This window comes from Plecotus auritus, assembly GCF_963455305.1.
Source record: "Plecotus auritus genome assembly, chromosome: X".
Classification (NCBI taxonomy): Eukaryota; Metazoa; Chordata; class Mammalia; order Chiroptera; family Vespertilionidae; genus Plecotus; species Plecotus auritus.
The window spans coordinates 97445247-97467239 of NC_137784.1; the positions used below are offsets into that span (position 1 = coordinate 97445247).

Below are 21993 nucleotides of genomic sequence, written 5' to 3' on the forward strand. Positions count from 1 at the left end.
TTAGGTTTATTCCTAAGTATCTTAATTTTTTTGGTGCGATGGAAAATGGGATTGCTTTTTTAGTCTCTCTTTCTGTAAGTTCACTGTTGGTGTATAGAAATGCCATAGATTTCTTGGCGTTAATTTTGTATCCTGCTACATTGCTGAATGCAGACTCGTGCAGCCACTGTGGAGAACAGTATGGAGTTTCCTCAAAAAACTGAAAATGGAACTCCCATTTGACCCAGTAATCCCACTTTTAGGAATATATCCCAGGAAACCAGAAACACCAATCAGAAAGGATATATGCACCCCTATGTTCATAGCAGCACAATTTACAATAGCTAAGATTTGGAAACAGCCTAGGTGCCCGTCAGCAGATGACTGGATCAGAAAACTATGGTACATCTACACAATGGAATACTATGCTGCCATAAAAAAGAAGGAATTACTACCATTTGTAGACACCTGGATGGAATTAGAGAACATTATGCTAAGTGAAATAAGCCAGTCAATGAAAGAAAAATACCACATGATCTCACTCATTTGGGGATAATGAAAAACATTATAAACTGATGAACAAAAAGATAGTTACAGAGGCAGTAAAGCATCAAACAGACTGTCTAATTACAGCGGTAAGGTTAGGGAGAGGTGGGGGAAATAAGAGATCAACCGAAGGACTTATATACATGCATATAAGAGTAACCAACGGATGCAAAACATTGGGGGGTGAGGGCATGTATGGGAGTGGGGGGGGGTAATGGTAAGATATGTACACATATAATACCTTAATAAAAATTTGAAAAAAAAATAATCTCCCTTGCAGGGTTTTTGAAAGAATTAAATGAGATAATAGATATAAAATGCTTAAGCAAGTGGTAGAAAAAGTACAAGGCACTCTATTCCTCCCTCCAGATGATTACAGTTCTCCTAAGGAGACTATTAAGCAAAACGACCCACAAAGCTGTTCCGTGCTCTATATCAGTAAATGCCACAATGGTCAGTAAAGACAATAAGGGCTGTCAGAGGAAGAACATGAGTCAGAGTATGGATTAGGATTAAGCATGACCCAATGGGTCTCATGAAGCATGATTTTTCCCTTACTTGTTAGGTTTAAGAAAGGCCAGTGTCTTGAATGCAATTTGTATGTGGGATTTTGTGCCAAGATTTGCTCTGATAAACAATCTTTATTAAAATATGTTCATCTGTTTTGCCAAGTTGGGTTGTACTAATTAAAAAGATGGCCTTCCCTCTCCTAGCATCATTACCAAGTTATATTAATTCAAAGGATCTTCAGTACTTGGAGTTCCTACTGCGAAAGAGGAAAAGAAATGATCTGGTGAAGGTAATCTTATGATTTAGACAAGAAAGGGTCATAACAAAGTCAAATGCTGTTTATTTTGAACATTATGAAAAAAATTCCATATAGTTATGGTTTGTTGCCAAGCTGTATAGGGTCCTCCTCTAGAAATCTCTAGTGTGTAGTAGTGACATTTCTCTTTTCTGTTAGTCACAGCACAACTTTTGCTGCTCCTCATCCTCCCACTCCTGACAGTTTCTTAGTCTCTAATCTTACGGAGTTTTCAACAAAAGTAGAAGACAACATGCAATTTGGAAAATACTGATTCATTTTCTTGTACAGGGAAGGTCAGGGACCACAAATACCCATATAGGGACGTCTTCTGATTGATATAGATGTGGATAGATGGACCTGCACACGTGAGCATGCAAAAACACTTGTGCATTCGCTTTGCTGGAACAAGATGTGGCAGTGAGAGAGTATGACAGATCCATGGAAGCCAAGTGGGGCTATAAGTTACCATAGCTTCAGTGATTAACTAGACCGTCTTGGGTTTATTTTTCTCCCCACTAAACTGTGAGTTTTTCAAGGGTAGAATCTGGTTCCTTTTCATCTCTACATTAACAGGCGCCAGCCAGCACAGGGCTTAGAGCATAGTAGGGACTTGATAAATTTGCCTTACACCAAACTCTCTTTTCTGCATTGCCGGAAATTGCATGCCCCCAGTGGCCATTTTGAGTGTGAAGTGTTATTTTAAGATACTCTCTGTTGAGAAAGCACTCCAAACTGTGCTACAAATGTCTGAAACGAAACGGGAGCTCAATGCCCAGTGGGTTTGGAGAAATCCCCAAGGGAGGGAGGTGGAGAAGTGATGAGAAGAAGAGACTCATTGAGTAACCCCCTCTTTTTGAGTGTGTTATTTCTTTCATAAGATTGTTATTTTCAATAAGAATGGGTTCAGATGCCATTGAAACTGTAGTCTGACAGCCATACTGTGAAAATGAGCTGCTAACTTTTGGGCCAAATAATTCTCTTTTTTAAACCAACTGTTGCCATGTTCCTTCTTGAACTGAAATTTAATTTGGTGAATTGGGTGATGGTGGTGGCGCAGGGATATTTTTGAGTTGGCCCTGTTCCTCACTGCTAAGCTTTCTGTTTCCTTCCCAGTGCTATAGGAGGGATTCTGTGAAGCCAGTGAGTGTTCACTTTAGACTTTCAGAAGAGACATTCTTAGAATTCTTAAGGAGAACTTGTTTCTAAAGTAAAAGATTTCCCAGGAAACTAATGACCTTTGGTGTAATATCTAAGCAGAAGTAACCCAGCCTTATTTCACATTCTTGACTGATAAATATCATGCAATTATTATTGCTTTTTAAGTGAAATTGAAATTATATGGTTATGTTTCCAACGATAGCATAAATAGGCTTGCTAGTCATGTGTATTTTTAAATACATGAGTGGTTATATGAGTGAATACTTACATGGCACATACATATTTACATATTTATTTTAGGATTACCAGCTTGGTTTTATATTTGTACAGATATAGTTCAGATGATGAAAGATTAATCATCCTGTACAGGATGCACAGGAACCACCACAAAATCATTAAGTCTAAGTATTTGATGCTGTTAATGACTCCTAGTTAGGATCCATGTTTCCTCTACTTGGACCAAGAAACCAGACTGTAACTGAATCGGCACTGATAAGTTTCCTTTTTCACTGTCTGTCCTTCCACTCTATGTTAGAAATCAGAACATTATCTCCATTTGTGGAATTGTGTATTTCTTCAGTTTTAGGGCTTACACAAGGAGGAAGTCCATTTAGATTTGGTCCTTAATAGCCTGAGCAAGCCTGGAAGAGTGCACCGTGTCCCAAACCATGGTACAAAGATTTCATTTTAAATTTTATTTTATTAGAGATTTGGAAAATATTGATTTATTTTCTTGTATGGGGATGATATAAGATTACTGTTTCAATAAATGTGTTTCAATAAAGAAGAGATTTGATTTGAAGAAAAATATGAAATATGTGATAGTTCAGAAGATGTGCCAAAAATTTTGACAATTGTAAGTCAAAAAAAGTCAAGTTTGGGAAACACTGCTAAGAACAGAAAGAGGAATCTCAGAGGGAAGGGATGGGTGGGAAGAGATTAACCAAATAATTGATATGCATATATGCATAATCCATGGACACAAACAATAGGGTGGTGAAGGCCTGGGGCGGGTGGGAACCAGGGAAGGAAGTAAGGGGGAAAAGGAGGGGAGGCATCTATAATACTCTCAACAATAAAGATAAATAAAATAAAACTAAATAAAATAAAAAAGAAAAGAAGAAAAGAGGAGCAGAATTTGGAAGACCTGCATTTGAATCCTGGTTCTGCTACTAAATGTAAACAGCTGATCTTAAGCCTCTGAGCCAGTTTCTTCATGTATAAGTTGAAATGATAGTATTTTCTTTGTCTAGTGGAAAGGTTTTTGTGTAAAATAGGTAGAATGTATATTGAAAGTGGGTGTTGTTGTTTTTTGCAGGTTCACTTTTGAAAATTTTTATTTTTCAATTATAGTTGACCTTCAATATTATTTTATATTAGTTTTAAGTGTACAGCATAGTGGTTGGACAATGATATGAAAGTGTTTTTTTAAGATTGCAAAGTGATCTTCAATTTAAACAACAACAGCAAACCTGTAATATCAATAGCAATTTATTTCAAGAGAGATTAGGACATCAGTGAATGAGAACTTTCAAAGACAAACTGTTTTGTTTTGTTTTTTCCCCTTCATGGGTGACAACTTGAGTAGGTTCCAAATTTCCGTTGACTGTTTGCCTATCACTATTTAGGAAGAGAGAAGTATGAAACATATGCTTGCTTCTCTCCAGATTGTATAAACGCTTTTGCCTTTTACTTAAAACTGCTATAGAACTGTATAGCAGTGCACAGTGGGACCTTGCTATTATTTAAGTCAAAGGTGTTCCTCGTTTTGGATGCCAACAGAGTTACAAAAATCCAACTGGAAAAAAAATGTAGGGTGCGATTCTTTGGGACTGACTCCTACTGTAACCTCTCTTCCACTTCTAGTTTGAATTGTGCTTTTAATGCCTGGGAGATGGTTGGAGTTCAAAATGGGGATTGGAGGCAGGGGTGGGGTGGGGGTGTTGTGGCTCAGCCCCTCCTCTTTTCTTTAAAAGATGAAATCTGATTCACAGGCCTAGATCTTCTATTAGGGGAAGCTTTGTGGGACCCAGAATAGCTACCCCAACTTTTTCTGTAATAGAGCTAGCCCTGATAAAGGAAGTAAGAGTGAAGACCCAGAATACTTAGTTTAATCAGTTTTCAATAAAAAGTGAAACTTTGTTTTCTATAATATGAATATATGGCTTTCAAAACACATGGGGAACTATGAGTTTCATTTTTAGGAGGTATATACTGTGCATTTAAAAAAGTGATTCATTTTGACATATGCTTTCTCATATTAATTTGTCAACTACCTTGCATTGCTGAAAGGAGCATTTTCTTTCTTTTTGTTCCAAAGTTACTTGGTGAAGGTACTTGTGAAATTGCATGGAGAGATTAACAGATGCAAATTTAACAGGTTAAACATTGAAATTTGAGGACCTTTTTTTGCAATCTGTATTAGGAGGATGCTTGGCACAAGGCAAGACTTTGAAATTATTTTCAGTGCCTAAGGCTTGCCATCTTAGATGCGGTTTGATTAATTTAATTTCTCTGAGAAATTGATCACAGACTTTGAGTGTTAGAGCTGGAAGCTGCAGTCACAGTTTCCTTTCCCTTGGGGTCCATGTGAACATGGTACATAAGGGACAAGGAGTCCAATTTTCCTATTAGAAAATCTCTGAGGTCCCCAAATAGGATTTTTTTCTATTTTGACTCAATTTTCATGAGTACTCACAAACATGATAGGGGTGACCTGCTTGATTTGATCTCATGGTTCTACAAGTCTAAATTTAGGACTTGGAGTGAAGTATACCTTTGTTAGGAAATTTTTCCCTAGCTTTTTTGAGGTATAATTGAAAATAAAATGTAAATATTTTAAGTATACAGTGTAATGATTTAATATATCTATACATTGTGAAATGATTACCACAGTCAACTTAATTCACATCTATCACTTCACGTAGTTAACTTTTTTGTGTGTGTGGTGAAAACTTTTCAGATCTACTCTCTTAGCAACTTATAAGTAAACTGTAGTCACTATGCTGTACATTAGATCCTCAGAACTTACTCATCTTACATTGAAAGTCTTTGACCAATGTCTCCCCATTTTTCTTTACCTCTCTGCCCCTGGAAACCACCATTCTACTTACTTAAAAAAAAATGAGTGTGTGTGTGTGTGTGTGTGTGTGTGTGTGTGTTTATTGATTTCAGAGAGAAAGGGAGAGGGGGAGAGAGATAGAAACATCAATGATGAGAGACAATCATTGATGTGTCCTGCACGACCCACACTGGGGTTTGAGCCCACAACCCAGGGATGTGCCCCGACCAGGAATAGAACCGGTGACTTCCTGGTTCATAGGTGGACGCTCAACCACTGACCCACACCTACCAGGCTCTACTTACTTTGTTAAGATTCCACATTAAGTGTTACCATACAGTATTTATCTTTCTCTGGCTTATTTCACTTAACATAATGCCTTCCAGATTTATCAGTGTTGTCACAAATGGCAGGATTTTATTTTTTCTTGTGGCTGAACAATATTCCATTGTGTGTGTGTGTGTGTGTGTTTGTCATATTTTCTTATCCATTCATTTGTCGGGACACTTGAGTTGTTTCCATGTCTTGGCTATTGTGAACAATACTGTAATAAACATGGGAGTGTAGATATCTCTTTGAGATAGTGATTTTATTTCCTTTGGATATATGCCCAGAGGTGGGATTGCTGGATTATATGGTAGTTCTATTTTTAATTTCTGGAAGAACCTCTGTACTGTTACTGTTAGAATCTTTTAGACTTGTTGAACGCTGATTCTTATTGGTTAAAGTGGTTTATACTTATCTTTCTAAGTAATCTTATAGAGGAAGCTCTGAGATGCCTTTCAGATATGGACCTGTGATATAACTGTAACCTGTTGTGAACCAATTAAAAACCGTTATCAAAGGATTGTGTTGATACATTGTGCTGGAAACTGCCTTAGATACTCTGTACACAAATATAAATATAACCCCATAATCCATCATGATAAGTTTTAAATAATCTTAAATTCATCAGTTATGATGTCTTAATATATCTTAAATTCAAGTTTTCTTTATATATTTTTTATTATAAAATTTTAAAATCATTTTTAATTTTTACAGTTGACATATAATATTGTATTCATTTCAGGCATACACCCCAATGATTAGACATTTTATAACTTACTAAGTGATCATCCCAATAATTTATTATAAAATTTTTAAGAAAAATACTTTAATTTAAGTAAAATATTATTAGAAATCGCTAATATATACACCTTGGTTTAGCATAGTGTATTGAGACATGGCTCTGGTTGAATCTGAATATGTCAAAGTTCATTCAACAATTAGTGAATGTTCTAGGTTCTGGGATTTTGGCAGTAAACTATAAAGGAGAATCCCTGTTCTTAGATACGCAGAGAGGTAAATAGATGGTATGTCAGATCATGGAAGTTTAGTGAAGGAAAAGATGGTAGGTAGGTAGCTAATGGGACCCTATTCCAAGATCAGTACATTGAACATTAGTAGCTTTGTTATTTCTGAGGGGAGGAAAGGCTGCCTGAGGTAGAAAGAACAGCACCTTTGTAGTCATAGACCCAGGTTTGAATTCCAGCTCTGAAGGTGGGCAAGTTACTTAACCTGAATTCAGTTCAGGATTTCCTCATCTGTAACGTGAGGATAAAGATTAAACCTATTTTATAGGGTTGTTTTGAGTATTACATGAGAAAATGTAGAGAAAGCACTTGGCATGATGCCTTGTATATAGAAAGGGCTCAGTAAATGCTTTTAGCACTGTTATTAATAAATCATATCCTAGATTATTCGGAGTCACTGACCCTGCTCCTTGTAACCTTAGCCTCAGGCTGGGGCCCTACTTTCAATGCCCAGGTCGCCTGGAAGTCCAACAGGGATCCACTGACTTTGCTACTTGGAACCTCACCCTTTTTATGCCATGACCATTGGATCAAGCATCTCTAGTACCTGTGCTTGCCCCAACTATGCCAGAAATTGATACACCCTTTGGACAGTGTGCCTGGTTAAGAGTAGACACATGAATGTTGATACTTTCTCGCCCAGTTAGTGAATAATGCATATTCAACAAATATCAACTTTTTGTGTTACTTTAAAGTGGCCACTCAGTGTGTGTGTGTGTGTGTGTGTGTGTGTGTATTAGAGGCCCAGTGCATGAATTTGTGCATGGGTGGGGTCCGGCCAGCCTGGCCAGGGGGAGCTGGCCAGGGGGAGGGGACATGGGTGGTTGGCCGACCTGCCTGCTGGTCGAACTCTTGCTCGAGGGGACAATTTGCATATTAGCCTTTTATTATATAGGATATACACTGAGTGGCCAGATTATTATGCGTTCAGAGATCATAATATTCTGGCCACTCAGTGTATCTGTGTGTGTGTGTGTGTGTGTGTGTGTGTGTGTGTGTGTGTGTGTGTATCAGAGAGGAAGGGAAAGGGAGAGCGAGATAGAGACATCAATGATGAGAGAGAATCATGGATCGGCTGCCTCCTGCACACCCCACACTGGGGATTGAGCCTGCAACCTGGGCGTATGCCCTGACCGAGAATTGAACTGTGACCTCCTGGTTCATAGGTTGATGCTCAGCCACTGAGCCATGCTGGCTGGGCTGTGTTACTTTAAATTCAATAAATTTTGGAAGGTACGTGGATAATCAGAGTATAGTGTCATCTCACCAGAACTCTTGTCTTTAGCAGAGAGGTCTGTGTGTATTTGTTTGGTGTGTGTGTCTAGTTATGGAGGATATTTCTCTTGAAAAGTGTCTCCTTTAAGTGATTATCATCATCTGTAATTTCTTCTCTTGTGAAATAATGTATCTTCAACACCTGGAAACTTACCTTGTGAGTTTGACTATATTAACTTTCCTTTATCTCTTATTAAGGAGAAGACCAAAGTTGTTGAGCCCTTGGACTATGAGAATGTTATCATCCAAAGAAAAACCCAGATTTACAGTGACCCCCTCAGAGACCTGCTTATGTTTCCAATGGAAGACATATCCGTGAGTTCACAAGCACCTTTTTTTAAAAAAATAAGTAACACTCTGCATTTGCCCAGCCAGTTTTTACAGCAAGATGATCCTTGTCTTCTAGATCTCGGTGATAAGTCGTCAGCGCAGAACAGTGCAATCCACTGTCCCAGAAGATGCTGAGAAAAGGGCCCAGAGTTTATTTGTCAAAGAGGTAAGAGGCTCAAAGGCCACAGAGAAACATTCATCGTATATTTCAAATATTCTTCCTTTACTGTAAATGGAAAATAAAATTACTGTTACTTTAACTGACTTACATAACAAGTCTATATGATGTGATACAGAGATTACAGCCTAAATATTTTCACAGGTAGCATGTGTTCTTAGTCTTTTTCTTTTGGATTTGACTATTGTCTGCACTTGGACTCAGTGTTGAAGAGAGCATAAGAATTGGCAGTTATTGCTGCCAATTGGTTTAGGGAAACACAGTCAATCCCCAAAGGAAGATCCAAGTACCAAAATTTCCCAAGTGATTTTTAAGTTTTACAGCTTATTACCTGATTTTTTTAAAAAAAAATGGCTTTATGTATACTTTTTGTACTTATCAAATTACAGATTTCTCTTTTCTTTCAGTGTATTAAAACCTACAGCACAGATTGGCATGTGGTAAACTACAAGTATGAAGACTTCTCTGGAGACTTTCGAATGTTGCCATGGTAAGTACAGAATTCAACTGAAGCCTTCTGAAGGAGAATTATTAAGCATTTCATCTTTTTTTTAACCACTTGTGAAACTTCTTAGTTATAATTTATGCTAAAGCAAAACCTTAACCAGCATGTTTTGTAAATGCAATATTTTGTTTAACTGAATATGTCTTTACTTTGCTCACTGAAATTCTTCCCAAAATGCATGAGTTCACTTTTTGGCTTTGGTCTATCTATATTGACCATAAAATGATCTTTATTTGATTCTGGATAACATACTGAGTATTTCCCAGTGGTGTCAATGAAAAGGCTAGAAAATATATGGCTCAATTTGATGACCCCAGATAATCTCTTGACAAAGTGTATCTCTTTCATTTGAGTTGAAGGACCACCATGAGCACACTGGCTCAGGAGCCAGTCAGGGTTCAAATTTTATTTCTACGACATACTTGCTAGATGACCTTGGGCCAGTCACTCAGTCTGTTTGAGCCCTCATTTTCCCCCCTTTTCTCATCCATAATACTGCCAACCTCACAGGGTAGCATACAGATAAAGTTTTGGAGAAATAAGACTTTTGTATATCTTTTTATAGTTTTTAAAGCACTTACCCAGAGGAGAAAACTGAGTCCTAAAGGTGTCCTATAAAACTGACTCCTAAGATGACCTGTCGGAGGTCATACACCAAACAGATGATAGAGTCATAATTACACTGTTGCTTTTTAAAAAAATATCTTTTTATTAATATTTAGAGAGAGAGAGAGAGAGAGAGAGAGAGAGATATCAACTGGTTGCCTCCCATATGTACCTCGACCAGGGATGGAACTTGCAACCTGGGTATGTGCCCTGACTGGGAATCAAACTGAATTCCTTTCTCTGCATGGATGACACTCAACCAACTGGGCCACAGTGGCCAGGACACTATGTTGCTTTTTGACCTGGGGAAAGATAAGGTTTTGCCACCAATAACAGCTCTGATACACATTCTTTGACAATTTCTGCCCTTCCCTGACAAAGTATCTGGGCTTAGTTATATCTTTGCTGCTGGCTGCACATGTGGGAGTCCTTATATAAAAGGTAATATAAGGTTAGTCAGAGGAGAGAATCTGAGTTTGGGAAGAAGAAAAGAATTTCTCCTCTTCATGTCTTGGCATTTTTTGTGAAAGAAAGTCTTTCTTATTATGTTTTGTTTTCTGTTCTGTTCAGTATTTAAGACAATTCTCTTGCATTTTCAGCAAATCCATGAGACCAGAAAAGATTCCCAATCATGTATTTGAAATTGATGAGGACTGTGAGAAAGATGAGGTAAAGATTGGGGCCCCTGCAATGGTTTCTTCAAGGTCCCTTCTATTGAGAGAGAGATTTCTTTGAGAAAAGATGAGGGAAAGAATTGTATTTGAATGATCTGTGGCCAACTTTCAAATTAATTAGTTATTTTTTTTAAAAAATAAAAAAAGTTACTGCATTTCCAAATGGAGTTGGGGGAGAAATCAAGTGAACTGGGCTGTGATTTGTATATAAACACTAGAAGCCCGGTGCACAGATTTGTGCACTGGTGGGGTCCCTTGGCCTGGCCTATGGGGATCGGGCCAAAACCAGCTCTCCGACATCCCCTGAGGGGTCCCAGACTGTGAGAGGGCTCAGGCCAGGCTGAGGGACCCCATCGGTGCATGATTGGTGCATGATTGGGGCCAGGGAGAGACGCGGGAGATTGGCCAGCCAGGGAGGGGCCGAGGGAGGGCTCCAGGGCATGTCCGGCCCATCTCGCCCAGTCCCAATCAGCTGGACCCCAGCAGCAAGCTAACCTACTGGTCAGAGCATCTGCCCCCTGGTGGTCAGTGTACATCAAAGCGACTGGTCAAATGGTCGGACACTTAGCATATTAGGTTTTTATTATATAGGATTATATAGGATGTTTTACCACCTGTGGGACATGCTTGTGGAATTGCTTTTCTCGCACTGGGCATGTGATGTGGTGATTCATCTGGACTCTTCTGCCTGATAGATCCCTCAGGGGACAGATGGCCTGGATGTCTGTGACATTTTGAGATGCATTTTGCTTGCTGACATAATGCAGAAGACTTTCCCAGATGACGGCTTATACAATTAAGTAAATATTGAGTGCCTACTGTGTGCTCAGCACAGTCTTTCATTTTATAGTTAACAGTTACAAGTTTAATCAGGCATCTTCTTGGAGGGAGGGGACTGTTAGGCTTCGATTAGAAACTGGAGCAAGGCCTAGTTCGTGCCCCCCAAACACTATTTGATTAGATGCCTGGCTGTTGTTTCATTGATGGTTTTTGCTCTTTTCAGGATTCATCTTCTTTGTGTTCTCAGAAGGGTGGTGTGATAAAACAAGGCTGGTTGTACAAAGCAAATGTAAATAGCACCATCACGGTTACCATGAAGGTAAGAAGTAGTTATAGTATTTCATCATTTTAAGGATATTTTCATTAGTAACCTATCTGGAAAGAATATTTCTTTAAAAAATTTTTTACAGTGAACCCTAACAAAAAAAATTTTAATGAGAAGATTTTCACAGATGTATGCAATTTTAAAAATCTGAAGTCTCAGTATGAATTGAGAAGTGTAAATTTAAAAGAAAAGTAGTTATTATCTTCTGAATCAAGAAGTTGAAAAAGGAGGCTTTCAGAGGAATAAAGAAAATAGCTTTGAAACAAAAGGGCATCAGAATTTCTGTTTCTTTTATTTACTTACTAGAGGCCCAGTGCATGACATCTGTGCACGGGTGCAGTCCCTAGGCCTGGCTGGCAATCGAAGCATGAGCATCTGGCATGGAAAGGCAGGTCCCAGCTTACCTCCGGGCCCTGGGAAGCACCTGGGTCCCTAGGCCCCCACGCATCCCCTGCCGGCTGAGTCATGGCGCCCGAGTTCTCATGCGGAGATGCAGTGAGCATGGCCGGATGCCATGGGTCGGGGCACAGCATGGGCCTCTGGGCCACCCAGCAGCGCCAAGTGGAAGCCTGGCGCATGGAAGCCAGGCGGGCAGCCCACTCTCTCCTGGCCAGCCTCGCAGACGGGCTCCTGAGCGAACCCACAGGGAGCCCGACCAGCCCCTGCAGTCCTGGTGGCTGCTGGCCCGACTCACCTGGAAGAGGCAGCACGGATGCGGGGCAGGCTCCTTGTGGGCACCAGCACCTGAGCACAGGTGGGAGGCTTCCCCTGCTCAAGAGCCCTGGCGTCCCAGGGGAGGGTAGCAGGGGGAGTGAGAGTGAGCTAGGTGGACACCCTGCATTCTCACCTCACCTCCATCACCGTCACCCCCACCCCCAGATAGCTGGCGAGAGGTTGCAGCAAGTCACCAACACCCGCCATGTTTTGCGCCGCCCCCTGGTGGTCAGCGCATGACATAGCGGGCGGTCAAACTCCCGGTCTCCCCGTTGAATTCCTGGTCCAACGACCACTCGAGGGGACAATTTGCATATTAGGCTTTTATTATATAGGATTTTTATTTCTCAAGTACAGTTTACATTTCATATTATTTCGTATTAGTTTCAGGTGTATAGCAGAGTGGTTAGCCTATCATATACATTACAAAGTGATTCCCCCTAATATTTCCAGTAGCCACCTGGCACCATACATAGTTATTACAATGTTATTGACTAGATTCCCTATGCTGTACTTTATATCCCTGCAACTATTTTGTACCTAACAATTTGTACTTTCACCTTTTTCACCCAGCCCCCCAAACCCCCTACTCTCTGGCAGAGATGCAATGAGTAGAGGGAAAATACAAGGTTATGTAAGATGGGGGTTTCTTGCCTCCGATAACCTCCAGTCTAGCTAGATATGAAACATATTAAATTACTATATAAAGCAGTACATTAGTACTGTCAGAACTAGAGAGTTTTTTGTTTTGTTTAAAATATATTTTTATTGATATCAGAAAGGAAGGGAGAGGCAGAGAGAGCTAGCCCACAACCCTCACATGAGCCCTTGACCGGAATCAAACTCGAACTCAGGACCCTTCAGTCCATAGACTGACACTCTGTCCACTGAGCCAAACCAGCTAGGGCACAACTAGAGAGTTTTCTAGTTTGGTCAGAATAGTGAGTCTGTGTAAGGGCTTTGTCACACAAGGTAGAAACAGAGAAAGGGATTACGTTGCGCAGGGCCTTGAATGTGTCGGACATGAGCTTGGCTTTGTTTGGGAGACTTTGAAGAACCATTAAAATCCAAAGGTAAAACTAACAACCTCCTTGGAGATTCTGAGCAGGGAAATAAATTAATCTCTGATACCCCAATAGAACTGTTCTATCAGATATTCAGTGTAAGATCATGTGGTTTACTGAAGATGATTCACACTTCCATTAAGTTTTGAAGGTCATTATGTCTTGCACATTGCCTGCAAGCAGAAATCATGGGTATCTACCAAGGAAAGACTCAAATTTTATCTTGATTTAATATCTCACTTGCTGCTTTCCATTTAGTGGTCAAGTCCTGTCCTCACTTTCATTTTCAAGCTCTGAAAATAATGAATAATAAGTTGTAGGATGCTTCTTATGTGTCTCCTGCACCTAGTCACAGGCCTTTGCACATGATGATAAGAGAATCCATTTAGTGAATATGTGCCAGGCACCATATTGAGTGTTTTATATTCTGGATCTCATTTAATCCTCATGGAAGCCCTGTGTTAGAGGTACTGTATTATTAGGTTATAGATGTAGAAAGTGAGGCACAAAGAAATTAAATGATTAACCCAAGGTCACACAGCTCCAACTTTTCAGAGGTGGGATTTGTACCTACACAGGCTGATGTCTGAGCCTATGCTCTTATCCAGCACACTCTTGGTGTTCATTGGCTGAGTGGGTGAGTCTCAAGTCTTTATTATATCTCCTGTAAGAGTACTGGGTAAAGAAATGCATGTGTGAAGGTTACAATTCTGTGCGGGTTATTAGAAAATGGTTCTATGGTTCTTAAAAAATATGCTTTTATTGATTTCAGAGAGAGAGGAAGGTAGAGGGAGGGAGGGAGGGAGGAAGGGAGAGAGAGAGAGAAAAAGAGAGAAACAAAACAGAAACATTGATTGGCTGCCTCCCATACACACCCTGCCTGGGGATTAAACCTTTTGGTGTGTGGGATGATGCTCCAACCAACTGAGCCAAACTGACCAGGGCGGCTTTATGGTTTGTTTGCTTTTAAAATGTATTTTTATTGATTTCAGAGAGAGGAAGGGAGAGGGAGAGAGAGATAGAAACATCAATGATGAGAGAGAATCATTGATCGGCTGCCTCTTGCATGCCCCACACTGGGGATCGAGCCTGAAGCCCAGGCATATACCCTGACTGGGAATCGAACCTGTGACCTCCTGATTCATAGGTCAATGCTCAACCATTGAGCCACACTGGCCAGGGCAGTTTTATAGTTTTTGACGCCACTCATTTCCCCTTAACATTCTCAAACTATTTCAAGGTTTTGTCCATGCTCAAGCATAAAATAAAACATTAGGGAATTAATCCTATATAATAAAAGCCTAATATGCAAATTATCCCCTCGGGCGGTCATTCGACCAGGAGACTGGGAGTTTGACCACTCGCTATGATGTGTGTTGACCACCAGGGGACAGCACGGAACATGGTGGGTGTTGGCGACAAGGCACTGGCAGCGGGCGGCAGTGGAGGCGCTGCCAGCCCCAGTAGGCCTCAATGAGAGCGGGACCGCAGCAGGATGATGGAGCAGGTGAGCGGGTGGCACCAGGCCCAGGCGAGTGTGAGTGGGCGCCCAGGTGCTGCCCAGGGCCCAGAGGTCAGCTGGGACCTGCCCTTCCATGCCAGACGCTCATGCTTTGATCGCCGGCCAGGCCTAAGGACCGCACCTGTGCATGAATTTTGTGCACCAGGCCTCTAGTATCTTTATAAAACAATTCACCGCAGGGTTCCTTTCAATAGTGAGTTGATCTAAAGCCTGTAAATTATAATTTGATTTACTTAAAACTTTTTTAAGGTCCCCAATATAGTGAACCCTAACAAATACAAAATACAGTTGCCTATAAAAAGCACATGTTTTGCCCTAGCCGGTTTGGTTCACTGGATAGAATGTTGGCCTGCGGACTGAAGGGTCTCAGGTTCGATTCTGGCCAGGGGAACATGCCCGGGTTGCGGGCTTGATCCCCTGGTGTGGGGCGTGCAGGAGGCAGCTGATCAGTGATTCTCTCTCATCATTGATGTTTCTATCTCTCTCTCCTCCCTTCTTCTCTGAAATCAATAAAATAATATTTTTTTAAAAAGTTCATGCTTTAAATATTTTTCCTAATTTGTGAAATACAGATTGGTTGATTTGATAATGTTCCCATACCCCAAAATGTCCATGTTCTAATCCCTGGAACCTGTACATCAAGCATGTCAAACTCAAAGGCTATCACGGGGTAAATAAACAAGGTTTAAGTTTACGTGGGCCGCAAAAAAACCAAAAGCTTCAATTTTCATAGAAACGTAGGTTTATTTCATTGAAGACACGCTGAAGACAAAGGGCTGAAATAAATGAGTAATCGTTAACATAAAACAATAGAACATTTTAATAAAAATTAATATTTTTTCTTGAACATTAACTTACCAGACACTGAATAACTGCACAAATTAATAAGTGTAATGCAAATAAACCTATTTTTCTTTTCTCTGAAAGCGAAGTATTTCCTGTTGTGCACACCAAGCAAGTCAGTCCAAGACTAATGACGGGGCAATCGGCTGCTAAAATATTCGCTGCTAGTATTAGTAGAGGGAAATGGTGCGCCTGCGTGTAAGGTGTGTAAGGGAAATGAATGCAACACGATTATAGTAATCAGTCATTAGTGAACGTTGGTAGTTCATTATTAATAACTAGAGGCCTGGTGCATAAAAATTCATGCACTGGAGGGGGCATCCCTCAGCCTGGCCTGCCCACTCTCACAGTCTGGGAGCCCTCAGGGGTGGGAGGTGACCCGGTGATCAGGGGAAGGCGATGCCCCCATCATACCTCTGCTGCTGCCACTGCTAGCAGCGCAAGCCTCGGCCGGCCCTGGTTACCTGAGCCTTGGGCAGCCCTGAGCGGCCCTGGGCGGCTGGGAAGCCGCCATCCGAGGCTTGCCTGTGCCTCGGGTGTCAGCTGGGCAGCTGGGGGGCTGAGGGGACTGGGGGACTCCAGAGGCAGGCGCGGGGAGTGGCCTGACCCGCCTGGGGGTGGGCCCGGCTGTGCTGCTTGCCTGCCAATCCCACAGGGCTGAGGAGACTGGGTGCCGCCATCTTTGAGGGCATGACAGTCAATTAGCATATTCTCTCCTTATTGGCTGTGTGCGCTGCCATCTTTGTGAGGGCGTGAAGGTCAATTAACATATTCCTCTCTTTATTAGATAGGATTATGTATAACAGGATATTGTAAAAATTAAGTTATCAGAAATTTTATTAAAACGTTTCTTACGTACCGTTATAATGGCTTAGCCACAACAATATTCATTATGGGCCACATGTGGCCTGTGGGCCACGAGTCTGACATACTTAATCTAAGGTATCCCCACTATACTTTGAGTTTGACATGCTTGCTGTAAATGATCTTTTGCCTAGCAAAGGGGAATTAAAATTGCTAATCAGCAGATCAGGAGATTATCCGGGATTATCCGGGGGGAGCAATGTAATCACAAGGGGGCTTATACTCGGAAGAGGGAGGCTAAAGGGGAGAGTTAGGGAAAGAGATAAGCTATGTTGAAAGGTGCTATGTTGCTGGCTTTGACAATGGAGGAAGGAACCAGGGGCTAAGAAATGCAGGTAGCCACTGGAAGCCGGAAAAGGCCAGGATTCTACCTTAGAACCTCCGAAAGGGAGCACGGCTCTGCTACAGCTTTGATTTGAGCCCAGTGAGTCCCATGTTGGACTTCTAGCCTACAGAACTGTGAGGTAATACATTTTTGCTGTTTGAAACCACTAAGTTTGTGGTGATTTGTTACAATGGCAATAGAAAACGAATTCAGTCAGTTAGTCAGAGGTTGATTGTTTAGCTTGTGTATTAGCTACTAGTATCTCCAAGGTTGCAAAGTTCACCATTTACAGGGGCCAGCCAGGAAGCAGAAATTCATGAAAGGGTGGATGGTCTGAGGCAACCTGGTGACCATATGGCCTGGCTGAAGGGGACAGCTGCAGTTTGTCTCCAGCTAATTGTTATTCTGCTGCTGCTGAGCACAGACTCTTTGCTTTCCCTCTTTTTATCTCCAGCTGTTCATATTTTGGACACTTGTTTTGTTTTCAGTGAGGTATAATTCACAGACCATAAAAACACATTTCTTTTGAAAACCTCTACCAACCAGTAGGCAAAGGAAGGGAAAGAAGAATAAGCCAAATTGATCATATGTACTACACAGCTTTAAAAAGAAAAAAAAATAATAGGGACTATTTTGAAATAGTAAAGCCTATAATGAGATTTGGGAATTGTCTCTGGGTATGGATTTCACTTATCCCAGCTATTCTCCATTATGGATTATGAGTCCCCATTTTGGATTTCTGGGAGGTGAATATATATCCTGTATTCTCCTGGTTTCACTTCCTGAGCCATAGCAGTAGTGTTGTATTTCAGGATTAATCACTGCTAGAATGGGCATGAGAGGAAGGTTCAGCCCAATTCAGTTAAGGTGTCTGAAGGATTTTGCCAAGATATTTTTTAACTGTTATTTAGTTCACCATCGTTGAAATTAGTTGAAACTTGCAATGTTTACTGTACCCTCTCTGTATATAAGTAGAGAGCACGTGCGTGTATGGAGCAGGCTGGGAGCGGATTGGGCATCTGTAGCCGTTTTCTAGTCGCCAGGCTGGAATTTAGAGTAGTGAAAATCCAGGCCCATGAACCAAGGTGCACCAGGGGACTCGGGCTTGTACCCTGAGGTGTTTTGTTCCAAGGTGGGGGTCATACACCTTCCTCCTGCTTCAGGCCTGGATTGGCTCAGGCCTAGGAGAGATGCTAAACCTAAAGGTGGGGTGACTGGCTGACCCAGCTCTAGGAGAGCTGGGAAAAGCAGAGGCAAAAGAACTGAGATAAAGGGCTGACAGAATCTATGAGATACTCTGAAAGGAAATTTCTATATATTTGTTTCTACTACAGTGGCTTCAAAGTGAAGAAAATTAACGAGTCTCACAAGCAGACAGGAAGATGATTCAGGTGTGCTATTATCTAGTCATTTTCCTGGTGTTGGTGGCAGTTATACCCTGGATGCATCTGGAGGCCCCTGCCTGCTGAGACCTTCAGCCCACACTGATGAGAAGCTTTGGTAGCTTTAGCAACGAGCACCACAGGGCTAGAGCTCACAGAGTTGAGAGCAGAGAGCCTTTTCTATTGGAAAATTCAAGCTTTGATAGCCCTGTAAACTCACAGCAGACAAACCAGGAAGCTACAGCAGAAGGATCTGGGTATTCATCATGACTCATTGGCAAATAACAGCCTGCAGGAGCCACGCATCTTCCCTCCTATTTCATCTGTGCCTTCTTGATGCGCTGTGGTTTGACATTAGCCTGTAGATCACTCTGGGGCTGACAGGTATTAAAGCAGAGTAGTTTGGTGCCTTTTAGTGTGAGCTGTGCATATAAGGGTTTTTGTTCATGTACATATTTCTGGATTTGAAAAATTATGTAGAATTAATCCTTTGGGAGGTTTGAAATGATGCACAACCACTTTTAAGTGCTTTTATCAACAAGTTCAAGTTCTTTTCCTGGACATTTTATTTTTATTGTTTTTATATATTTTTATTGATTTCAGAGAGGAAGGGAGAGGGAGAGAGAGATAGAAGCATCAATGATGAGAGAGAATCATTGATCGGCTGCCGCCTGCACACCCCACACTGGGGATCAACCCCTCAACCCAGGCATATGCCCTGACCGGGAATCGAACCATGACTTCCTAGTTCATAGTTCAATGCTCAACCACTGAGCCATGTAGGTTGGGTCCTGGACATTTTGACTGTCAGAAATAAGGGAATGCATTAACAATGAAGGGAAAAATAAAGTTATGAGAGAAGGTGGAAAGAAAAGAAAGAAGAAAAAAGAGAAGAGATTGAGCAAAATCCAGTAGATAAAAGGGAATCAGAAGATGCCTACTATAAGGTCTTTTAAGAAAGCAGCCACATGACTTGTAATGCAATTGAATGATGTAGTTAAAGTAATTCATATATGGGTTGCTTTAGAAAGTTAAACTTCCCTAGGTAGCTGTCACAGAGTTTTCAAGAACATTCAAGTAGATGGTGATGGGCTCTAGGGAAAAAGGGGCTGGTGAAGGAACTAAGCTGAGTTCTTCATATTGGAAGATTACTAGCATACAACCCTTTTTTTATGGAATAAAAGTTTGCATTTTCCCCGGTGTACACCTTCCCCCCAGATCTGGTCTGTTGTTAAGATATAGTCTTCACCATTTTCTGCAATTGTCATTTCCCCCCAGAAGTGCTTTTTGAGCATCCCCATTATTGACTGAGAAAGTAGCCTGGAGGAACTCAAGACTACTGGAGAGAGGCTAATGATGTGGATCACTCCACAAGTTGCAGTCTCAGTGCCTGAGCACTTCCTCTCACTAGGAGGATGTTGGCCTCACGCAGCTCTTACAGAAGCTCTGTTGGTTGTCGGGGGCGAGTAACCACTTTACTCAGAGCTTATAATTTGCTTTATTCTTGGTGTTCATGTTAAAACAAGACAAGTCTTGTCATAGGTGATTAATTTCCTCAATTTGTACTTCTAGTTAATGAAAACATACCCATTGCTACTCTTCAATTCCTCGAAAAGTTTTGGAGAGAAGTTTAAGATCATAGAAAAGAAATGATCCCTTTGACAGAGATTCCAATTCCTACAGAAACCTATTCATTTTTATTCCCTCTTTCTCAAGTAGTTGGTGGACACATCTGCTTTTGTTAACTTCTTTGTGTATTAGTGAAGGAATTTAATGTGAAGTCGATAGCTATGATATTGGACATGACCTTCCCGTGTTATTTAGAACTGTTTTTCCTAAGGGATAGAATGATATATGGAATAAGAAAGAATCTGCTCTTTAGGGTGGTTTTTCATAAAAAAAAAAAAAATCTGCTGCAGATTCTTAGCCAACCCTTGGGACACCCACCTTTATGCATCTTCTTGGCTCAGTTTGGTCACATTCCTCTAGCTTCCTCCTCCCCATGCTCAGCCATTAAACATTAAAGTGTCTTGATATGTTATCGGAGTTGCAAGTTCAACTGCTTGATATATGACTCACTTTTGGGGCTCTTTCCTTTTCTTTTTTGTACAAAAGAGAGTAATTTGTTATATATCTGGAATCTAAAAAGTCCACACTTAACTCTTTGATTGTTACGGGAGGGTGTTTTTCCCTTCTACAGTGGGAGAACAACATATCAAAAGAGGATTTTACCTTAAAAAGCACATACAATATTAAAATAATTGCTGAGAGGCTGAGATCACTGTGTTTGTTGGAACAAAAAGAAGAGAAAATCTTTTATCTTTGATATATTAGTGAGTTGTATTTCCAAGTCTACCATACTGTCTTTCACAGCTAACAAATGGATTGCACTCATTTTATGGGTAAGAGATTTCTCATGAATTTGTTTTTTTTAATGTTTTATTTCCCCTTATTCATTGGTGACTGTCAAAAAATCATTTATTAGGGGTTTCTTATATGCCTGATACTATTAGAAATCAATGAATTCATCATCAAATATATGTTGAGCACTAGAACATGTTAGCATTGTGGAGGGTAAAGAGAAGTAACATGTAGAGCTTAAAACCTATTAGGGGTGATGAGACACAATAAAAATAATGAATTGTCTAAAGGTGGTACAGAGACCAATTGTTATATGAGTCCAGATCACTGTGACTTGGGGTCAGAGACGGTTTCATGAAGGAAGTGGGACCTCAAAGAAAGGAAATCAGAAAGGAGGTGAGTAGGGCAGGCAATATGTACAGGACAATTGTGTTAGGAGAAGTTGGGTAGTAATGGGAGATAAAGTTGGTCTGGTCCTTTGGTATTTCCTTGTGCCTCAGTTTCTCCTCTGTAACATGGAGATGATAATAGTGATTACCACACAGGGTGGTTATGAGCATTAAATGATGCAATATGAGGAAAGCACTTAGCCAGCAAATGTAATGGAGTAAGCACTCCACAGATGTCAGCAATTGTTATCATTTTATATTATTAGTAGAATTGTGTGAGTGCCTTGAATGCTGGATCAGGCATGTGAGCCTTGCCATGTGGGTAAATGAGGGTCATTGAAAATTTGAGCAGGGCCATGAGATGCTGAAAGCAAGCTGATAAAACAATTCATCTGTAATGAGAAGGGTGGATTGTAGATCCCTCCTACTAGACTTTGCCTCAAACTAAATAGTTAAAAAATTTCCAGTGCCCAGTTATGGTGGAATTATTTATGAAAAGCTAGTTTGTTTTTAACCTGTTTCCCAGAGGGTAGACCTATGTGATATATTAAAACTTGCTAGGACTGTAAAATAAGATAGTGCAGAGAGATGAGTGATACATTAGATTGCCACCTTACTGGTAGGGGTTTTGCAGCAGGACGATGTTCTTGGCATCCTGTTGTAATTAAGCACAACTCAGTTTTCTGGTAAGTTGTGGGGTTTTCTTCCACAGTGTGTCTTTTTACCTTTCTGTAGAACAGCTCTGAGATATCAAGTATGTCTTTTGCTGTCCTGCTTTGTCCCATTCCTCACTGCCTCTTTTCTGTTCTGTCTGAAACATTAGTCAAGTCAGTTTCCCTGGCCCCATTTCTGCTTTGCTCCTGTCCCACCTAGTTTGCCTACCTATTTTGCTCTAAAGCCTTTAGAGCATCCTTTCACAGGGGTCTTGATTCATGTAATTTAGCAGAAAATA

The 21993-nt window shown here is 40.8% G+C and overlaps 1 protein-coding gene across 1 annotated transcript in view; it reads left to right on the forward strand.

Moving 5' to 3' along the window:
- The window catches only part of DOCK11 (dedicator of cytokinesis 11), a 199379-nt gene that overhangs the window by 39628 nt on the left and 137758 nt on the right, over window positions 1-21993 (forward strand). The window contains exons 2-6 of the mRNA XM_080653538.1: window positions 8378-8494; window positions 8586-8675; window positions 9095-9177; window positions 10398-10467; window positions 11476-11571. Of these exons, the coding sequence (XP_080509664.1) occupies window positions 8378-8494; window positions 8586-8675; window positions 9095-9177; window positions 10398-10467; window positions 11476-11571 (456 nt within the window). The remainder of the gene's footprint in view (window positions 1-8377; window positions 8495-8585; window positions 8676-9094; window positions 9178-10397; window positions 10468-11475; window positions 11572-21993) is intronic.